This window comes from Pecten maximus, chromosome 9 (assembly GCF_902652985.1).
Source record: "Pecten maximus chromosome 9, xPecMax1.1, whole genome shotgun sequence".
Lineage (NCBI taxonomy): Eukaryota > Metazoa > Mollusca > Bivalvia > Pectinida > Pectinidae > Pecten > Pecten maximus.
In genome coordinates this window covers 8,007,077-8,030,209 of record NC_047023.1, presented here as the reverse complement: position 1 = coordinate 8,030,209, position 23,133 = coordinate 8,007,077, and the positions used below count along the sequence as shown (strand labels likewise).

Sequence of the window (23,133 nt, the reverse complement as noted above, 5' to 3'; positions counted from 1 at the left end):
GTGACCTCGTTTACTGTAAATTCATGTAGATATACAAAATGTTCACCAAAATAAGAAAGCAACTAACACAGTGAATTGTTTTTACAGCTGACAGCCAAGCCCTCCCAGGCTGAGCTGTTCTCCCTCCATCTTCCCCAAGCTCCCATCACCACCATCTCTGGCGGGGCTAGACTGGCCCCTAATACTCGACAGGTTCAAATAGAGCCAAATGGCATTGTTCGCTTCGCTTCTAACTCCACCAATCCAAGCATTTCAGAGATGGAAGGAAAGGTAAGTTGTTAGGTTAATTACAATTGTAATCATAGAAATTCTATTTATTGTTATAGCTATATGTTTTCTTTTATGTACAGTATGTGGTATTATAATCTTGACAAATATTGCAACCCGATATGCAGTATACATTGAGTTGTAAAATTGGGGTAATGGGGCTGTAAATATTTTGTATTTGTCACAGTCAGACTTAGTTTGCAGGTATTAAATTTTGCCTTGCAGTCATTCTGCAGTTAACAATCTACCGGTATGCATTTATATATATAAATATTCACTTGATATTGATTTTTGCACTATATTTAATTATCGTGAATATTGCAAAATTAAATCTCCGTCAAATATTACCAATTATTACATAACTATACACATAAGATATATTTTGAACTATTCCACCACTAAAATGACTATTGCCTGGTCAGGTACGAACTATTGATGAACACCTGTGGCGTTTTGGAATTTGATCACGTACAAACTGTTGAACACTGTGATGTTTCTGAATTTAGTTCTACCATTTCAAGTGTCTAAGTCACTCAGATGTAAATACTGCCAGATGACAATCATGGCAAATTTAGGCTTTCTAAGTGTGTTTTAATGATTATGTAATGAAACGAGTATATCATATGTATCTATATGATATATTTGTATACTTTTCAGTATTTACTAGGTATTTTAAAATTATGTTTCTGCTTATGTATCTGTCAGACTTAAGATTTGTATATTAAGTATTTAGGCTAATGACATTATGTTTTCTCTATATAGATTTATTTAATGGTACAAAGATTGTATGGATCAGAAGGCAAGCTAGAGGTCACGTACAGGTCAGAGGCGGTGACTGCTGATAAAGGCATTGACTTCATCACCATGGAGACCAATGCTGTAATGCTGGAGCCTGGTCAAACCTCTGGCCTTATTGAAATAAGGGTATTACAAATGTTTTCTCTGATGTACATTTTACATTAATGGTAAATCAACACTTTTATTCGCCATTGTGATAGAAAACAGTGTAGTGTAAACCATATTCACATTGAGTCTGGTGTCATTGTGTGTGGTTACCTGTTCTGTGTTTAGCAAAATGAATTCAACTCCATTTAATTAAGAATTTTTTTGTTTATCTGCACAGTCATATAACTGTTTTTTTTTTCAATATATGCTGGAACTGTTTCAATAAGTTGTGACTGTTTCAATAAGCAATGATTGGAATTGTTTGTTCTATTTTAATACATTGTTGGGTTTTTTTGTTCTATTTTAATACATTGTCAACTTTAGATATTATATAGTCTAAGGTATATCATTGAGAGTTGTTGCATATATTTGTTTTCATTATCATAATACTTTTGTAATTTCTAAATTAATAAAATGCTGACCGTTATTGGTAGGTACTGCAAGACAACATCCCTGAGGAAGAGGAAATCCTGTTCATCAATCTCACTCGTGTGGAGAAATACCCCACAGAAATAACGCCAAGTAAGTACGGGACAGTAATCATTTAAGATACCCGACAGAAATGGCGCAATTATGTTGGGGACAACTGGACAGTTGACCAATCACTGATTTATTGCTGAGAAATTAATATAATTGTATAAGATATAAAGGAAAATCCTGACTTACCTGATGAGGAAAATTCAACAAGAATAAATCTAGTAAAATATCACACCAACAGAAGTAAAACTGAGGAAGAGCTGGAATGTGGCAGGGAAATTATTAAATAGAATAGACTGACCTACTTTCAAGGTCACAGGGATCAAATAAGCTAAAATCTTTTAACAACTTCATCTCAATAATCAAGAGGTACAGTGACTTGATAGGATGTGTTGGGTTTCTGCTAACTCTTTATTTCTTCTGACACCACATCGTTACGTTAATCGATGAAATTTAAAACAAAACATACACAGGTATGTAAAATTCCTTCAGTTTTATTAAGATATGACTTTCATTCAAAGTACTTGCCAATTAAGATATATCAAATTCCAATCCAATATATACTCCAGGAGTAGAACGTATAAATTCACAAATAATTCACAAAGTAAATAAGAAAGCCTGAAGTTGAATAAATGCCAGCAGTATCTAAATAAGATCCACTCCAATTCCTTTTAGAAGTAACCAAGATGAAGAAAATAATTGCACAATAAAAGGTTCTGTAAAGTTCCTAATTACATATCACTAAACTATGACTCAAAACCATAAACTAAACTACTCTACACATTTCTATACTCTCTATCTAAACTAAGATAATAAAATCCAAAGTCTCTCTGTTAATAAGACCAACTCCAAACACTAGCCCTACAAACTCTCTAAAACTAACTCCTTGTTCCAGACTCACTCTGAAAACTCCTCTAACCACTCGATGTCCAAAAAGCCCCTGCTCTAAGTTAACAGCCCTTTATATATGGCCAGCAAACTATTCTTGACCAGTGACATCACTTACTTAACCCCACTACCCTACACAATAGATGCTAAACTTAAACAGCAACACAGTCTAATAAAAGAATGACATCATGGTCAAGTTCTAAATATACAACCTCTAGGAACCGACTATAAACAGATCATAACCTCATACCTATTTATACCTCAGCATGCATATCTATTTTAAGGCAGTCCACCCAATGACCACATACCTATTTATACCACAGCCTGGGACGCTATTTTAAGGCAGTCCACCCAATGACCACATACCTATTTATATACCAGAGCTGAGAATCTATTTCAATGTAGCCCCGCCCCCTGGATGATCGCATACCTATTTATAAACCAGTCCTCCAGACTGACCAGGCGGCTTTGCATATACCAGTCCTGCAGACTGACCACGAGTCTATTTATAAACCACCCATACGGACCTAACCCAGCCTCTGATAATATATACACACCAGCTTCTGAGAATGACCACCAAGGTACAATATATCATCCCCAGAAGGAACTGACAACTATTCACATCTAACATACTTAAGACCTAATAATTACACTACAGGCTTAAACAACCTCCACTGGTGTTAACTCTATCAATTACTACTTTAAACCTTATCTCTGATCTTCACAGTCGCCAAGGCTAATTAGAGGCCACTTCCCTACTACCACTAAACTGACCATCTACAATTAACCACTTACTCACCTTAAAATAAGAAATCAAGAAAAATCCAAATAAATGAAAAAGAGAACCTCACAGATGCATGGATAAAGGGCTACCATGTTTGTTTAACTGAATGACCTTGACCTACATTCAAGTTCACAGGGATCAAATAAGCTAAAATCTTTTAACAACTTCTTCTCAATAATCAAGAGGTACAGTGACTTGATAGCATGCATGGATGAAGGGCTACCATGTTTGTTTAACTGAGTGACCTTGACCTACATTCAAGTTCACAGGGGTCTAATAGGCTAAAATCTTTAAACATCTTCTCGACAACCAAAAGGCCCAGAGAGCTGTTATTAGGTCTGTAGTATGCTGGAGTAAAGGGCTACCAAGTTATAGATGACCTTAACCCACATTCAAGGTCACAGGGATCAAATAAGCTAAACAATGATTTCTCGATGGCCAAGAGGCTATGCTAGAGTGAAGGACGAGAAAATGTATTGACACAAATAAACCTAGCCTACTCTGATATTTGAATAAAGTGGTTATCAGCTTTTGGTTAGTATATGCAGAAATGACCTAGATCAAAGTTGCTGTAGAATAAGGTGAGCGATACAGGCCCATCAGGCAGAAATTAAACTATTTTTTCAAAAGTTATTGCCCGTTGTTTATTTTAGTATTTGATTTTTGTCCAGAGATCTCCTACAATATCCCACTGATTTTTGTCCAGAGATCTCCTACAATATCTCACTGATTTTTTGAAACTTTGTGTAGGCTTTATATTCATGAAATAAAGATGTGTTTCCTAGAGGGGGATTTTGATTCAAATATTTTTGCAAAATGAAAGTCAAAAGTCATTTGAAACTTGATAGGCTTTATAATCATGATATCAAGTTGTGTTTAGAGAGTTTGAAGTCTGATTATTTGTATTCCTCAAACTGTCAGAAAATTAAACATTGACTTTGTAGTGAAAAGTGATGCAAATCTGTCAAAGTTGGAGGTGATATTATAATTAAAGAAGTGATTATTGATAGTAAGATATGGTGTATATTGTACGACATGATTAATAGATAATTTTTGGTTGTCAAATTTAAGCTAGTATGATTGGTCTATTCTTTAACGAGACTGTGTTTAATAAGAATGATTGGTCAGTTCTTTAACAAGACTTTGTTTTGATAAGAACTATTCTCAGGGTTAGCACCGGCCTTGAGAAAGCCTTAAATTTCACCTTGGGCCTTGAAATGTCTTGAATTTCATTCTGGGCCTTGAAAAGCCTTGAAAATTGGTTTACAGCCTTGAAAAGTCCTTGAATATTAAAGTTTCATTAGGATAAATAATTTGGATTCAACTTTGTCCATGTCACCTCCCCTACAGACATTAAATAATTACCATGTCAAGTTGTATTTTGATCAAGTGGAAAGCTATAAGTTGCTTTTTTGTTCTCTTGTTCCCTCTCAAGATGATTTAGATGACAGGTAAAATGGGCATTGAATATTTAATTAAGACATTGAAAAAGCCTTGAAATGGCCTTGAATTTGGTTTGACATAATCCGTATGAACCCTGTATTCTACATGTTTGTATAGGAATCTCCCCTCGTTTGAGCTCTCTGTACACCAACTCAGTGGTCCGTATTGAGGAGAGCAATGACCCGTACGGAGTGCTGTGTATGGAACCTTCCGAGATCAGTGTGGAGGAGGAGTATCGACAGGTCAACATCTCTATCGTCAGGACAGGTCAGTAGTGTCCAGTGTCCAGGGACACTATCCGGCAAAATGTCTATAGACAAAATCTCAACTAGTTAATCTTATTTCATGAAATTCCATTGACATATTAACCTCACTGTATGGAGTTGTTCATGGCATTTTTTTTAGGTTTCAGTGGGAGTTATATTTTTCCCACTGTAACAGAATTCAGTCGAATTGGTCCAAACTTCTCATCTTTCTTCACAAATGTATTCAAACCAAAGTTGTGAACCTTCAAGTTTCTTTATATAGTTTTGAGCCCACCATTTTACTGGAAACTTATCTTTTATGCCCCCCGCCATGAAATAGAGAGAGGTAGGCCCCCCGCCATGAAATAGAGAGAGGTGGGCCCCCTGCCATGAAATAGAGAGGGGTGGGCCCCCCGCCATGAAATAGAGAGGGGTGGGTGGACGTTACTCATGTCTATCCTGGGCTCATGTTCCCTCTCGTCTTCTCTTGCCCCCTCCATTCCCCTCCCGATGCAATGTAACTAGCTAATCTCAGGAGCTGCTGAGGTTTCAGGGTATCGAGTGGCAGCGGGGGGGCATTTATGTCTTACAGATATTTTCTAGTTTAATTTCTTTTTCATATAATAATATGTTTGTATATCAACATTCAGTCAGTGTTTTTTGAACCAGTACATATCAGTTCACAATTATCACTTGGACTGAAAATAAGTTCTCAGTTGACCTTGCATCAGTTTTGAAGATAATTGATTTTTTAACATTTCTTGAATATTTACCTTGAAAAATGAAGATAATTCCCTGATGTTGTCTATAAAAAATCATAAATTTTTTCATATTTTTTGTTACATAAATAGGAGGCCTGTTTGGAACAGTGTCCGTGGTGGTACGTACAGTAGGAGGGGGAGAAATGTGGACTTCAATGATAGTTCCGTCACCCGGAGACACAAACGACACCATCAGACAGGTTCTGGGCAATCGCCAAAGTTACAACGTAGCTCGTGGTGGTGAAGACTACGACGTTTTAGACACCAAAGTTACACTACAGGTAACATATCACAGTTTGAGGATTTACAATATACGATTTCCAGTCGAGTAACATATCGCAGTTTGAGGATTTACAATATACGATTTCCAGTCGAGTGTCTTTTTCGTGCCGTGATGATTTGAAGGCTTGCTATATTTGATGAATATTTAATTGTCTTCTAGCAAGGACAGCAGACTGCATATGTGTTGGTGACAGTTCTGGCAGACAATGCGGCCGAGCCAGACGAGACCGTTATCGTGTACCTTACACAACCCACAGCCGGGGCACGTATAGCAGAGGGGGCGCCTGACGGGGGTAAAAAGGTAGAGTATCGTCCAGGTGTTATTTTAGGGGTGGGGGTAACTTAATTTATGCAAGTCTGAGTGAAATAGTCTAATGTTTCATAATTGTATATCCTTATACATATTTTTGGTCTATTTTTTGGAACAATACGGGGCCGCAGGTGGCCGAGTGGTTAAGGTGTCCTGACACTTTATCACAAGCACCCCACCTCAGGGTTGCGAGTTCAAAACCTAAGTGGGGCAGTTGCCTGGTACTGACCGTAGGCCGGTTGTTTTTCTCCAGGTACTCTGGCTTTCCTCCACCTCCAAACCTGTCACGTCCTTGAATGACCCTGGCTGTTCATAGGACGTTAAACAAAATAAACCAAATATTGGAACAATGTTAAACATTTGTAATACTTTGGCATTACAGGGCTATTGTGTCATCACTTTGCTGCAAAATGACCTATCAAATGGAGTCCTTGGGTTCGCAGAGAGCTCAAAGGTCATCAGGGTCAGCGAAGACACGGCGAACGTGGTGAACTTACGACTGGTACGGACAAATGCCTTCTACGGAGAAGTCGAGGTAAGAAAGCCGAGATCTAGTAAACGATAACATTGGCATCATTTGAAATATCACGTGACGGACATACATCGGCACTTGAACAGTCTTTTGTGTAAGCTATGAGTAACCATTACTTAGATTTTCATGAGGCCCCGGGTATTAATTATTGCACGTGTTTAAATTTCAATTCCATGAAAAGTACATTAGTTTTATTAAGCTCTTTTTGATAAAATAATCCCTACATATTTAAGCTTCTAATTGTATTTTTGAAGTCATGAAGATTAGAGAAGTTTTACTGAATATACAGATAATTGATATATTTTTGACTATTTAGACAGTCTTCCTCCTAATTATCCTCCTACATATGTATATAAAGAGCGTTGTATTTGCCACTGTGATTCATTAGAATTAGGAGATTGATTGAAGCCTAGTCCCTGCAATAGGTTACATGTTTATAGATATGTATATGTCCATGTACCATGACATATTGTGGTTGTGTACAGGTGTCCTGGGTAACCAAACTAGCTGTAAATAGTACGGAGGCTGAGGATGCGATACTGGCCAGTCAGCTGATGAGAACCGCAGGTACCGCCATATGTGCTGCCCGAAAAGCTTCCTGTCACTTCAATATCACTGTTAGAAACGACAATGTGAGTAACACTGTTAGAAGTCAGAAACTCTGAAGTGTATTCGATATAGTATGTGATCATGTGAAAATGTCGATAAGTTTTAGCTGTTTGAATTTTTTTTTTTTCCATAATCACTTACAGCCCTAGTAAATCCTAGGAAATGTAATTTGACGGAAATGTCATTAATGAAAAGATCAATTCAGGATTATATAGCAACATGTGTTCATTGTACATGTGTGGCATTCAAATTAATATCAACTTATCATACTCAGGTTGGCATTCATGTTGGTTATGAATACCAATGGATCACATATTGATGTTAATTGTCATTGTAATTACCTTTTGATTATATATAACTTTGGATACTATCTAATGATAGAGAAATGTTAAACAGCAGATGTATATAATATTTATATGATGCAATAACAGTAGTGATATTCAAACTTATATACTGACTTAAGAATTAAAAGAATAAAATATTGGAATGAAAATGAAAAGTGTATTGAACTGGAAATTATAGATTCAAGATGAATCATCAGCTAACTTCAAGGAATTGGTCATGTACATAGGGCACTCATTTTGGCTACAAGTTCCAAATAAATGCAATTAAGAAATTAGTTAATGAATACTGCAACAATATAATTTTGCAGTACCAATACTCATTGTCTACAGGTATGTTTATGGGATGTTTACCAAAAAATAAGAGTTTTTAGAAATGATTGATGATAAATGACATGAATCATTGTTACAGATTCCCGAGGAGTCCCATACCTTTATAGTTAAGCTGGTCAGTGTAAGAAGGGATGCCCAGCTTGACAGTGGTAGTTTGGTTTCCACCGTAACTGTTGAAGCCAGTGATTATGTTCGAGGTCTGCTCCAGTTCACAGAAAATTCCAGGTCAGTTGACTATAAACAAATTTCCCTTACTTGGTGCAGATTTGAGAAAGAAATTTCACACATGCTTCACAGGTTTTTCTCACATACTTCACAGGGTTATCCGGCGGTTGCTAGGGTAAAGAGAAATCCTTCTCACACAGGGGGGTAAAGACAGCCGGCACGCACTATATGACACTGTTCACAATAACGAAACGTCATCATTTTGCGTTGAGTAACCAAGTCGTAAATGATGACGTCATTATTTTTTACGCACATTCCAAGGAGCATTGAAGATGGCACTATGAAAAACTTTCATGAAAAATTTACATTTGCTTGCAAGTATGTGAAAAAAAATAATCAATCATGGGTCTGTTCCTTCTGTAAGAGTTTGACTTCAGATACAGCATCTAACGATTGTTGAAAAATATAATTTCATATACAGTAGACCCAATATATAAAAGAAAAGGAAAAGAAAATGAGGGTCAATATATTATATTTTATGTCATCCAAATTTCAAATTGGCACTGTCAAGAATTAATTAAATGTGTATTAAATGGCTGATAAATTTCTCTGTATAACCTTGTGAGAAATATCAATTTCTAATTAGTCTTATTCTTACAAAGTAGCAGTTGATATGTGGCAATTAACAACAATGTATCCGGTTGAACCAGAATTTTGGGAAGACATCCGTCTAGGAAATGATGCATATATCTTGTAACAATGTGATATGACACAGATTATAGACATGAGGTTTATGCAATGATTTCCCAACAGATTGTTAACCGTGGGGGATACTAGCAGAACAGTAGTACTAAATGTCGAGAGAAAGATGGGTCAAGGTTACAAAGTACAGGTGGGCTTTGAGACCATGCAGATGACCTCTCAGGTGACCAAACACGGAGTGACCATCAACCCGGCCCTGGAGCAGGAAGACTTCAGTAGTAAAGTGGGGATGCTGGTGTTCGAGAAGAATCGACAGGTACATGGTATACTTTACATAGCAGGGTTCACCCTGGACCCAAAAATCATGGGCCATTTTGACAGGATTTCAGAAATCGTATGAGCCAAAACTTAGAAAATTGAAGAAATTTGTGAGTTTTGTCGGGCCATTTTGGAAAATATGGGGCAAATGGCCCCATGGCCCCCTCCAGAGTTATCCCTGAATAGTACTAAATCTGCCTGAGGGTTCAAGTTTGATTTGCTAACAGAAATTTTGATTTTAAGTCTATAATTATATTTTATTTTAAGTTTTTCCTTTGGCCGGCATAAAATATACAATTCTAAAGGGAAGTTCTAGATTCTTGTCTAATTTATTGAAGCTAAGACAATTAATATGGGCTCTGAAAGTGCAACTTCTAGCTGTCTGAAAAAGTTTTCATCTGTTTTAATTTAACTCTGTCCATCCTAATTCTTTTGACAGGATATAGAGACTATCGAAATCAACCTAACCCCGGCCATACTCTCCAAAAATCCTCTGCCAAAACAGTTCTTTGTGACCCTGAAAAACCCTAGTAATGGAGCCAGGTGAGGACATGGGTTAAGATACCAATAAATAACATATTAACAAAAAAAATTTGAAATTATCATTTTGATTGTAAATTTCATAACGATAACCATAATTAGCGAACTGTCATATAAAGATTTATCAACCAGCTTCAAATTACCAGCAAATTATAGATTTGAACATTTTGCTGGATCTAAATTTTAACTAATTTACAATAAATGTTTATGAGGAAAGTTCTTTGAGGGAATTATTCATTAATGTACTAATCAGTTGATATTTAATTATTAATTATTTCTTTCTTTACCTTGGAAGTATCCACTCCGATATCACACACTCGCGGGCAGCTGTGCGTATAGTCAAGGAAAAGAACCTGCCGATATGGATCGCCATTGGGGATCTGGACAAAGGGCCAAACTTTAACGACACAGAAATTCTGAGGTATTCCTAAGGATCAGTTAATGTAAAAAATATAAATAGATAAATAAATATTACAATGATACCAATGTATCTAATAACATGGAATGATAAACTGCTTCACACAGCTCTGTACATCTGTACATTACAATAGTTGAACAGCATACTACTTGTGTCTGATATGTTAATGATGACGGGGCGTATTACATGGCTCTGAACGGTCCAGTTGGTCTAGGATTTGTTAGATTTATGTTACATATTTATATTGTAGGACATTGTCCCACTTGGACACCATTGCCAAAGTGGACATGGACGAAACGGAGGTGACACTTGTAGAAAGCATCCTCAGCGACTTCATAGAGGAAGGCCTCAAACGACAGTAAGCCGAATTCATGTCTTTTTAGATTTCCATACATATAGATATTGATGACAGTTGTGAAAAATGTTTGAAGCCTCAAAAAGAAATTTATAATTATCCTACAGAACTTCTTCATGCCAACTAATACCGTAATTTGACATGCTTCCCTTTCTGTACAAAAATAGAAATTTTTAAATTCTTAATATTGAAGAATTTCATAGCTTATAATCATATACTAAATAAATAAAATGAAATAAGCCATAAGTTACATACGAGGTTCATCAGGTGCTTCATTGCAAAAAAAAAAAAAAAAGTATTTTATTGGTGAACCATTGATTGAGAAATAAAATTATAGATTACTTATTTACTGGGTGGACTTTTGAGGAATGTCATTTTAGGGTCTAATTTTCCGGAAACATAATGTCTTTACAGATTACCTACGGAGATTATCAACCAGATCATGAACGTGATGTGTAACATGCTGAACCCGTCTAAAAATGACGCCACCAGGTGGCGCTCCTCATTAGCTACCTTGATGGAGAAGCTGGCTTATACGACACTGACAGGGAAGGCCTGTCCTAGCCCCGATCCTCCTGAACTGTGAGTATAGACAGAATAGGTCTAAATATATGTAATTGCTGTTCTGGAAAGACATTCTTAGGGTTTAACTACCAAATGTTGTGAAATTGTTTTTTAAAAATAATTTAGTGTTGTGAAATCAAGATCATGGTATCTTACTGAAAATTGACAAAAAGTATACGTCAATTCAAAATTCATACGAGATGAGTTGGCTATGTGGGTGTTTTCCATATATTGAAGGTGTTTTTACTGAAAATAGACAAAACAGCTCGCATCAATTCATAATTCATATTAGGTGTGCGGCTTGCTGGCATGGTTCATACTGATTCAAGGTATCTTTACTGAAAATAGGCAAAAAGCTCTGTACGACAATTCAAAATTTACATTAGGTGTATTGGCTGTGTGGATGTTGTCCATAAATGATTAATCTATTGTTTGTGTGAAATCATTTTCTTGTGGCTGATATTGCTAACCTGAAAAAATTATTTGGCTTAAGTTGAATTCCACATTTTGTTTTTACGTATTTTTTCAAACATCCGATATCTCGCTCTGACAATTCCAAGACCCTGCTTAACTCCAACAAAAATCCAGTTGAGAGAGTTAGAATAAGATACATGAAATATACTCCAGATATCTCAAGTTTTTTCTTGGTTTTATTCCACAGTACCAGTCTACAGTGTGTCTACATGAGGATGTCTGCAGGACGATGGCCGCTGGAGAAGATCCAGAATTTCCAGTACCAGGCACAGTAAGCTATATAATATCAACTCTGACCTACACATCAGTTATTTCTCAAATAAATAAAAGAGAACTTTTTTACCACATAAGTCTGTATTTAACTCTGGCAGCAAATGGAGCATAATATATTGAAATAATCAGCCTGTCTGTGCATCTGTCTGGCCCTGGACAGAAGCTTGTCCTGTTCTCCTGAACTTCCAAGCCAATTTCATTAAATTTTATAAGCATTATCAATTGGTATTACAACATTCATGATTTCAAGCTGAGACCAAACTTTGTAATATATACATAGGATATACATATACCAGAGTATCACTAACTTAATAAACACAAAATTATATATAGATATTAATAACAATAAACATCACTGATAAGGGAAAATTTATTGCGAATAAATTGGTTTCGGTTCTGGTTTACAGTTTCAGACATTTTCAAACCGTTTCTTCAACTAAAACTGGTTTCCTCTTCAGAAACAAATGGAAAGTTCTGTTTTCAAAATGATTTTCATTGATTAATAATGTGAATAAAGAAAATGTTCAGTCATGAAAGCTTTGACACACCCTCAGCCTAAGAATATTCCCCATATTGTATTAAGTTTATAGAGATGAACATTTACGGTAATGATTCAGGATGAATCGGGTAATGTTTGCTGCTCTGATTAGTATCTTATCAAAACAATAAATGGACACTTAGGTACAAATACCAAATAAATTAAAACCTGTCGTTATATAAAAGTTGAATTCCACATTTTGTTTTTACGTATTTTTTCAAAAATCCGATATCTCGCTCTGACAATTCCAAGACCCTGCTTAACTCCAACAAAAATCCAGTTGAGAGAGTTATAGAGATGAACATTTACGGTAATGATTCAGGATGAATAAGGAAATGTTTGCTGTTCTGATTAGCATATTATCAAAACAATAAAGGGACACTTAGGTACCAATACCAAATAAATTAAAACCTGTCGTTATATAATGACACCAGTCCACTTGACGACCATACTGATCAAGAAATCTAGGTTACACAGTACGCAGTCATCGTATTTAATGAGAGCATCCATCTTGCCGGGGAGAACATCTTGCAGTATTGTAATATTTGCCATCTTGTTCTACGACTTCTGAAGAAACCATCCAAATCACACTATAGATGTTTTGATTAGTTTAACAAACCAGTTTTAGTTTACCAACAACAAAAAGAAAAAAACGATTTCAGTTTAAACCTTATTTGAAACTTGTTTATGAAACAAATGAGAAGAAATGAGATATATTTGCAGAACTGGTTTATATTAACTAAAAACAGTTTTTGGAAAATGAATTTGCCTTAATTAAATCATTTTTAAGTTTAAATAGAAGAATAAACTTAAAACACTGTGTATAGTGTTCAGAAGGGTCAGTGATTTATATTATAATGTTTTGTAGGAGATTAGACACCCACTGTATATAGTGTAAGGAAGGGTCAGTGATTTATATTATAATGTTTTGTAGGAGATTAGACACCCACTGTATATAGTGTAAGGAAGGGTCAGTGATTTATATTATAATGTTTTGTAGGAGATTAGACACCCACTGTATATAGTGTAAGGAAGGGTCAGTGATTTATATCATAATGTTTTGTAGGAGATTAGACACCCACTGTATATAGTGTAAGGAAGGGTCAGTGATTTATATTATAATGTTTTGTAGGAGATTAGACACCCACTGTATATAGTGTTCAGAAGGGTCAGTGATTTATATTATAATGTTTTGTAGGAGATTAGACACCCACTGTATATAGTGTAAGGAAGGGTCAGTGATTTATATTATAATGTTTTGTAGGAGATTAGACACATTCACCGTGCCAGATAAAGTGGAGAATCCGCCTATTCCTGTCGACATTGACGTAAGTTTTGTCAGTATTATATATATACTTACTAAGCTTCTGTCAACAATTGCTACATGTTCTAGCACCAGGACCAGACTTACCCATACTGTATCTTGTAATTCAAACTTTTCACGATTTTTTCAGATATCTTCTCCGTCATTTTGAATGTGGAATGAGGTAGATCTCCCTCATTGGAGGTTCAGAAGTTGACATGTATGCTTTTGTGTAAATTTTTTGTTGGTGTATTTGTGGAGGTATATCTCCGTAAACCAGATCAAATATCATATACTGTACATCTTAGTTTGTTGGTAATGACATTTTCTTATGTCAACTGAAGTCAAGGTTTATCTATACATATTTATGTATCATGTTGATAAGCTTTAGGAAATTGCCATATTGTAGAAATTGTTACCACTTTGAAAAAATCACTAACTTTAGTTGATATGATGTCACTGATACACTCTCTCTATATTTTCCAGTGCCTGGACTTCCACCTGATGGAGTACAGCAGCGAGCAGTGGTTCATGAAAAGTGACGATCCCGAGCTTCTTAGTAACAAGGTGAGGAACTTTCAAATGTTTGATCTTTTTTTTGAAGAAAATGTTTCAAACCTTACTTTACAATCTCTCTACATGATACTGTTTGATGATGTGCATTTATGAGGAAGGTTGAGGGTGAGATGAGGGTGCAGTGAAGGTGGGGTCTGGGTGGGGCAAGGACGGATATGATACCCAATAAGCTGTTTTTAAAGGATGAAACAAATTTGTCCATGAAATTTTGTATATCAACTATTTTTAAATCCATAGAAGTAATGCCCAATTTCTGATTTTCATTTAATCAAATTAACTTTGTTCAAAGACATATTTGAAATTTGGTACAAATATATGTTATTTACCTTACATGGTTTTACACCATATGAATAAACAGGCTTACAGCTGTTCATAGTGGTCTCTACACTGAACACCTTTATTAGTCCCCTACCAGTGAAATCAGGGAGATATAGGTTTCCTCTCCATCTGTCTTGTATGTATGAAACTATGTTAGTACGAACTTAAGGTTTGTGTGAGGACAGTCTATCATGAATTCAGATCCTTCCGGACTACTTGTGTGTGAATAACACCTTTGGATGGTGACCAAGCTGTCAATCGCCAATACAGGAATCTTTAGCTCAATGACTCTGTTAGGTCATCATTCACAAATTAAAAGTCATTTCTAGATCAGCATCATTAAAATCATGTATTTGTGTGTGAAGAATTAAAATCACAAAATAAAGTATTCACACAATCTAAGTGATTTACAGTATGAAGACTCTGTATGTACACAACACCAAAGATTGTTGGTGCTCTAGTGGCTTCAATGTTTAGGGATTTCACTCATTTGAAATTTGGGTCGAGGTCAAGGTCACTGTTACTATTTTTAGCAGGGGCTGGTGGGGACATGTATTGCTTTTGAATTAGCAAAACCCAGTATGCTTGTTATATTATTTTATATGTTTATGTAACACAGATAATTGGTTTTGGAATGAAGGACAGACAATCATCTTATTCCGAGTCTCCAGCAACCTTCCGAATCCACACGCCTGATAGACGACTCGCCACACGAAGGGCACAGTAAGATCATGTTTCTAATTTCAGAATCACCGAATGTTAATCACATAAGTTTGAATCCTTACTTTAGGATTGATGTTGTGAAGAATTTCTGTTAGTAACAGCTATTCCAGAAAACCAATGTTAAGATATTATGTCTAAATGTGTCTGATGTAAATAATCCATAATTTTATACAAGGTGTTTTTGACAGCAAAGCAATCATAATTGAACAGCCTATGAAGGATGGTACATTGCCAAGCAAAATGGGGAAGAAAATATAAACAAACTGTGTCTTGATATCAGGCATAGTTATTTTCCGCTTTAAAGTGGAATTCCGCTTTTTGTAAAATTTTGATGTTCACTTCTGCCCCTTGTAACCCTGCTTGCATGGGGAGGTCCCCTGGCTCCCTTTTCTTTTTTCCTATGCAATGATGTCTGTAATATAAAAACGTTATTGAACTTTAACATAATCTTGTATTTAGTGATTGAATACCAACGTTGAAGAAACAATTTTATTTACTGAGTCCCAGAATCCTCGAAGTAATTTGTTTAGATAATGCACTTTGCTTCCTCTGTAGGTGTGTGTATTACGACATGACTACAGCGGACTGGGTGAACCCCCAGGGTACGACTTGTACAGTGACCAACAACCTAGAGTTGGCCACAGATGACTACGTGGATTGCTCCTGTAAACATCTCACTCACTACGCGGTGAAGGCCACCCCTCTAGATGCCGGACTTGTTGGCTACTCGGTCTGGTTCTTTGTGGTCTCATTCTTCGTTATGGTAAGTAGAACCTCTGTTTATTAAGATACTGTACTGGGATCTGTGGAACTGGACTAGGCTGAAAATCGGGTGGCCAGGTAGCTCAAATGCATAGAGCGCCCGTCTAGAGTTTTGAGGTCTTGGGTTCAAGTTCAGGTCTAGTCGTCGCATTATTCCTCTCCTTTTACAATACTTAGGACGAGTTACAGGAATGACATGACTAAAAACTGAATGCTTTATATATAATTAATGGTTTTGACAGCTTTTTTGTGTAGAATAGTAACACTAAATTGCAGAATGTTTTGTTGATTCTGTTTATTCAATATGTATCTATCTAAAGCAATAAACCTTCATCACAGTACACACAGTCACCTTCAGCTCATTAGATATATAACATATATAAATGACAATGGAAGACAACTCTATGACTTCATGTTCTACGGCACCTAATCGCCTAGCCAGAAATACCTGCAGCTTATCATATCAATGAACCTATATAATTATATACATATATATTGCTTTCATATTGTTGTTAAGATGTAAAATACCTTGGAGTAGTGAACTTCCAATGAAAAATGAACATAACTCTCAATTTCCTTTTGTGGCTGTCAACTGATCTTGTCAAGGGATTTGCTTCAGCATGAATCACATTCTAATGTGTACAATTAAAACCTGCAACAAATTCAATGAAACAGCCACTGATTAACAGACACAGTAGGAACATTCATTGTAATTAATAATGTTGACTTCTGTTTAACAGGTTGCCATGGCCCTCACCATTCTGGTCCACCATATTTGTGCCAACCTCCACGCCATGTTTTCAGCCAACCTGCTGGTGCATATGTGTTTTGCATGTTTTGCCACACAGGTAAGGATCCAATTTGGTAGCAAACTCTATATACATAAACATTATTATCTCTCCTTGTTGTTTAATCTAAAGCTTGTGTTAACTTTCTGTTATAAACATGGCTATTTCTCTTTGTTGTGATTAGAGTTCTGTTATAAAACATGATTATCTCCCTTTGTTGTTGTGATATAAACATGGTTATCTCCCTTTGCTACAGCTCTGTTATAAGTCATAAGCTTGTGTGAGAGTTCTGTTATAAACATGATTATCTCTCATTGTTGTTTAAGTCAAAAGCTTGTGTTAATTTTTCCGTTTTAAGCATGGTTATCTCCCTCTGTTGCGTTAAGAGTTTTTTATAAAACATGATTATCTCCCTTTGTTGTTGTGTTATAAACATGGTTATCTCCCTTTATCATGTTGCAAGTCAGTATCATGTATTAGTTAATTTGTTATTAAACCATTATAGTAAAAAATTATTTTCAAACTCTAAACAATTATGATCATCTCCCAATGTGTTGTAAGGTAATCCGTCCTAACACAGAGTCTGTTATACAGTATACAATGTGATTATTCTGCTAAATCAAGATTATGGTTTTTCCTATGTTTTCTACAGAGATTTGTTGTATGTTAATTGTAGCTTTGTTACGTGGTAGCAGCCTATGTGAGTCCGACCGAGATTCTGGTGTACAACATCGGTCAGGACAACTACAGATGTATCGTGATGGGACTGTTTCTTCATTACTTCTTCCTCTCGCAGTTCACCTGGATCATGGCTCAGGTAAAACATAAATAGGTTTAAACGTGGATGGTCCCAACAATTTATAGTGATACAATCACATAGCAACCATATACTACACGGTATTAAGGTCTTTGTAGACAGTTGTTCCACTTACTCATAGATTTGACATTCAGATTAATATTACAAGTTAAATGTGATATGGTGTAACCTCTTGTGTTAGTTTTCAGGACAACTAAACACCAGAATAGTGGTTTGGAGTCATTTTTATCATCCAAGAAACTTACAACACATAATACCTGGACATGATACTTGGACAGATACAATGTACTTACAACACATAATACGTGGACATGATACATGGACAGATACCTACAACACATAATACCTGGACATGCTACATGGACAGAAATCTACAACACATAATACCTGGACATGATACATGGACAGATACCTACAACACATAATACCTGGACATGATACATGGACAGAAATCTACAACACATAATACCTGGACATGATACATGGACAGAAATCTACAACACATAATACCTGGACATGATACATTGACAGATACCTACAACACATAATACCTGGACATGATACATGGACAGATACCTACAACACATAATACCTGGACATGATACATGGACATATACCTACAACACATAATACCTGGACATGATACATGGACAGAAATCTACAACACATAATACCTGGACATGATACATTGACAGAATATAGGAAGCATTGATGCGTCAATTATACGCTACACACATTATATACATTATGTGTTGTAGATATATCATAAATGAATATATACACAGTCTTTGACCTACCAGGGCTGACATCATGGAAATACTTGATAGGAGAATGACATTTTAATCATTTGATGGCTTTGTGGAGTATGATCGGGGAGTGATGAATTGGAGTATGATCTCGGAGTTGGGAATCGGGGGATAGATCTGGGAGTGGGGAATTGGAGGATAGATCTGGGAGTGGGGAATTGGAAGATACATACAGGGTATGGCATTAATGATCCTGCAACACTCTCATCCAATCAAACCTCACACACATGATGACATTTCCATACGAACCCCTGTGTACTTTGATGTACATGTGATCGGCACACGCACGTACCAAGTACACATAGGCTGCAATGGTAACCTGGAATGTTTAGAAAGTATTGTGGATTAATTATGATGGTTTTTTACAGGCAATCAACTTCTGGAAAATACTGGTGCTGAACGATGAACATACGGACAGAAAATATGTCCTATTCTTCCTCATCGGATGGGGTACGTGAATAAGGAATATCTTAATACGTGGATCTTTAAATAAATCGTGATTTAAGTTCTTTGTGCATGTAATTGATTTAAAGAGATGAAGAGTTGTATGGTGTGTTTATAAAATCACTAAATGTCAAAATAGAACAGCTTACGTGAAAGTCATTTTGTGAAATAGTTGTTGATCCAGAACTGAGTATCATCAAGCTATCAATACTTATTGATAAATAGTCGTTCAAAACAGATCCATATAAGTTTTCAAAACTTGTTTCCGAATCTAATTCTTCTGTATATACTCTTTGTTATACTTGTATGAAAATGGAATGAAATAAAGTTTATATTGAAAACATTCAAAAGTAGAGAAATTAAAATATGAATACTTTTAATTTTACCTGAACAGTATCACCATGTTCACTTACAGTACTGAAGCCCAACTTTGTGATCTGTCCCAATAAGATTTTAATATTTCTCCAGATTTTTGTCCAGCTGCAGTATAACATAAAATGTTTCTGTGTACTTACTTTCATAGTTTGGAACTTTCAAATTATTTTGTGGGTACAAATTTCATGGTTATTCCATGCAATAATAATATAAAAATAACACATACTGTACACCAAAATTTTTTTGATGTTCCATAGCAACCACGAAAACAATGAAAGTTCATACACAACGAAAGTTTCATGTTCCACAGTAAACCTATAAGAGTTGATAATTAACACTACTATGTACTCTAAGCTTAGGTTGACCTTGATTTGAATCTGTTTATTTATTTCCACCTGGTAAAAATATTTGATTTTACAGGACTGCCTGTGGTAATTCTGGCCGTGTTCTATGTGGTGGCCTTTAACCTCTACAAATATGTCTACAACATGCCCGTGGATTTTATTTATGGCGACGTCAACAATAACGGTGAAATGTAAGTCTGTTTAATAAGAGAACTAAAAAGTTATAAATAGTAATACACTGTACTTGTGGATTTAAAACTTGTATAAACAGGAAACCTGTGTAATTCAGAGTTTTCCTATCAACACTCAAAATCCACTGTAATTTACTCACACAATGAGTCACGAGCTATGACATTTCATAAAATATAAAATTATTCAATACTTCTATTGCACTTTAAAATTTAATTTTAAAATCTTTTAATTTCAGCTGTCAAATGTAATTAGGAGTAAATATCTCATTTTATGTTGAAATCACAGGATTTTGTACTGATTATGTCTTTGATCTGTATTAAGTAAGGTTCCTATATGGACAATACTTCTGAGCTGAGCATTATTGTTTTACAGGTGTTTTGTGACAAACCCATACGCAGCCCTCGGGGGTGTCATTCTCCCTGTACTGCTGATGCTGTTAGTGGTGGGCGTGGTCTTCGTCAAGGCTTTCCAGGTTACCCCACAGTGGCAGGCCTACGACGATATCTACAGGGGGCGGTATAACATTAATGGTGAGTAATTGTACAGCTTACCTTTTAACCTCACCTGTCCAAAGGGCAAGTGAACTTTCCTTGTGATGAAATGTCTATTGTTAGTTCAGGTGATGCCTACTCTTACCATTAAGCAACTTCTTCTCAACACCCAACTGCAAGAAGACTCGAGTCAAGCTATTGGACACTAAGTAGTTTGCTGGCATGAAGATTCAAATGGATATCCTAAGCATAACCTAGACCAATTTTGAAATTTGTATTCATATAGAATCTTTAAACAAAGACTCCTCATAAGCTCAACAACATGTGTGTTGTACAGGCCCCTTGGGCCTCTTGTAATATGTGGTGCATATGATATAATGTAAGTATGTTTTGGTTGAATATATTAATGATGTAAGTATGTTTTGGTTGAATATAATAATGATGTAAGTATCCTTGGTTGAATATGTTTACAGAGATCCGAACACTGCTGTCATTCTGGGCGGTGATCACACTGACGTGGCTGTGGGGAGGACTACACATGGCGTACGGACAACTCTGGATGCTCATCATGTTCTGTATATTTAACTTACTACAGGTGAGAGAACTGGAGATCGGAATTATCTGAAGTCTGGTTTAATACAAAAGTTTCTACCACAATACCCTGTGTTATTCAACTCTCAGACCATCAGTTAATCATTACAGCTGTTGATTAACAATCTGTTTATACCACACGTGGTATAAACTCTGTACGCATTTCGATTGGCTAACACGGTGAACTTTGACCCAAGCTGCAATTGTTATTGATGTCATCAATAATCTAATGACGTCACATCACCGGGTTCTGGACGTCACCGGTACACTTTATTTGCATACGCGAAATAATACTTGGCCACGTTTCCCTTTGATTCAAGCCGATATTTTTGTGGTAGAAACAGGTCACACGACTCAAAATTGTTGGATATGGAATTTATTTCACACTCGTAAGTTATTTTTTAAAAGTTGCAAAAAACACTCGCTAAAGCTCGTGTCTTTTGTAACTTTTAAAAAATAACTTACTCGTGTGAAATAAATTCCATATCCAACAACCACTCGTTGTGTAACCTCTATATCTATCAGTCATCAACTGCGTAAAGACCAATTATGTGAGGTCTTGTTTTAGCTATCGACTGCATCAAGACTATATATAAAAATTATGACCCCCTAGATGATGTTGTATGTTGACCTGGATTTGAAAGTACAGTTCCTTAAATAGGGGGTTGTGGTGGCCTAGTGGTTAAGGTGTCCCGACACTTTATCACTAGCCCTCCACCTCTGGGTTGCGAGTTCGAAACCTACGTGGGGGAGTTGCCAGGTACTGACTGTAGGCTGGTGGTTTTTCTCTGGGTACTCCGGCTTTCCTCCACCTCCAAAACCTGGCACGTCCTTAAATGACCCCTGGCTGTTAATAGGACGTTAAACAAAAACAAACCAATCCTTAAATAGTGATTACTCATTTGATTTGTTGAGACAGTTTTGTAGACCGATGTCACTATATCTGTTACAGGGACTTCTAGCCCTTGTCCTGTACACAATACTTCGTAACCCATGTGTACAACAGTGTTTCGGCCCACAAAAGCAGCTCTACTCCATCTCGGCTGATGCCAACACTGGTGTGATGTCGGGCGGGGATGACATCCGTCACCACATGGCTTCTGTAGAGATAGGCAGTCTGAAGGGATCTAGGGCCTCTCTACTGAACGAGGTAGGTACACCAACTCTGGTCTGTTTATATAGAAATCCAGGGTCTCTCTACTGAACGAGGTAGGTACACCAACTCCAATCTGTTTATATAGAAATCCAGGGCCTCTCTACTGAACGAGGTAGGTACACCAACTCTGTCTGTTTATATAGAAATCCAGGGTCTCTCTACTGAACGAGGTAGGTACACCAACTCTAGTCTGTTTATATAGAAATCCAGGTCCTCTCTACTGAACGAGGTAGGTACACTAATTCTAGTCTGTTTATATAGAAATCTAGGGCCTCTCTACTGAACGAGGTAGGTACACCAACTCTGGTCTGTTTATATAGAAATCCAGGGCCTCTCTACTGAACGAGGTAGGTACACCAACTCTGGTCTGTTTATATAGAAATCCAGGGCCTCTCTACTGAACGAGGTAGGTACACCAACTCTGGTCTGTTTATATAGAAATCCAGGGCCTCTCTACTGAACGAGGTAGGTACACCAACTCTGGTCTGTTTATATAGAAATCTAGGGCCTCTCTACTGAACGAGGTAGGTAACATGTACACCAACTCTAGTCTAGGTTATAAGGAAATTTAATGGTTACTATCAATTGATTTTATTTTATCAATAGCACATCTTTGTATTCAGAAACATTAGATGGAGATCTACATGAACATCTGTTTAGAGAACATACAAAGCGGCCAGTTTCACTGTTAAACTACCATACTTAGTTTATAGTTCAATGAGATGACACTTCTTAAAACTCCAAATAAGTCCTCAAGTAGCTACATACTCTTGTGATAATTAAATTTTAGCTATTTTGATGACAAAACTTTACACTTGGTAAAATTTCCACATGTTAACTTACTTTAGGATATCTGTAGATGTCCTGTGAAGCCTGCAATTCT

At 36.3% G+C, this 23,133-nt stretch overlaps 1 protein-coding gene across 1 annotated transcript in view; it reads left to right on the top strand.

Moving 5' to 3' along the window:
- The window catches only part of LOC117334177 (adhesion G-protein coupled receptor V1-like), a 58,839-nt gene that overhangs the window by 34,539 nt on the left and 1,167 nt on the right, over positions 1 to 23,133 (top strand). Inside the window, exons 12-37 of the mRNA XM_033893650.1 lie at positions 88 to 270; positions 1,030 to 1,191; positions 1,647 to 1,734; positions 4,922 to 5,071; positions 5,901 to 6,091; positions 6,253 to 6,393; positions 6,785 to 6,937; positions 7,420 to 7,566; positions 8,297 to 8,442; positions 9,196 to 9,400; positions 9,842 to 9,945; positions 10,238 to 10,363; positions 10,611 to 10,718; positions 11,130 to 11,297; positions 11,941 to 12,024; positions 13,829 to 13,892; positions 14,354 to 14,434; positions 15,381 to 15,484; positions 16,040 to 16,247; positions 16,987 to 17,094; positions 17,711 to 17,851; positions 19,026 to 19,107; positions 19,897 to 20,011; positions 20,385 to 20,542; positions 20,977 to 21,098; positions 22,047 to 22,244. Coding sequence (XP_033749541.1) covers positions 88 to 270; positions 1,030 to 1,191; positions 1,647 to 1,734; positions 4,922 to 5,071; positions 5,901 to 6,091; positions 6,253 to 6,393; positions 6,785 to 6,937; positions 7,420 to 7,566; positions 8,297 to 8,442; positions 9,196 to 9,400; positions 9,842 to 9,945; positions 10,238 to 10,363; positions 10,611 to 10,718; positions 11,130 to 11,297; positions 11,941 to 12,024; positions 13,829 to 13,892; positions 14,354 to 14,434; positions 15,381 to 15,484; positions 16,040 to 16,247; positions 16,987 to 17,094; positions 17,711 to 17,851; positions 19,026 to 19,107; positions 19,897 to 20,011; positions 20,385 to 20,542; positions 20,977 to 21,098; positions 22,047 to 22,244 — 3,537 coding nt within the window. The remainder of the gene's footprint in view (positions 1 to 87; positions 271 to 1,029; positions 1,192 to 1,646; positions 1,735 to 4,921; positions 5,072 to 5,900; positions 6,092 to 6,252; positions 6,394 to 6,784; positions 6,938 to 7,419; positions 7,567 to 8,296; positions 8,443 to 9,195; positions 9,401 to 9,841; positions 9,946 to 10,237; positions 10,364 to 10,610; positions 10,719 to 11,129; positions 11,298 to 11,940; positions 12,025 to 13,828; positions 13,893 to 14,353; positions 14,435 to 15,380; positions 15,485 to 16,039; positions 16,248 to 16,986; positions 17,095 to 17,710; positions 17,852 to 19,025; positions 19,108 to 19,896; positions 20,012 to 20,384; positions 20,543 to 20,976; positions 21,099 to 22,046; positions 22,245 to 23,133) is intronic.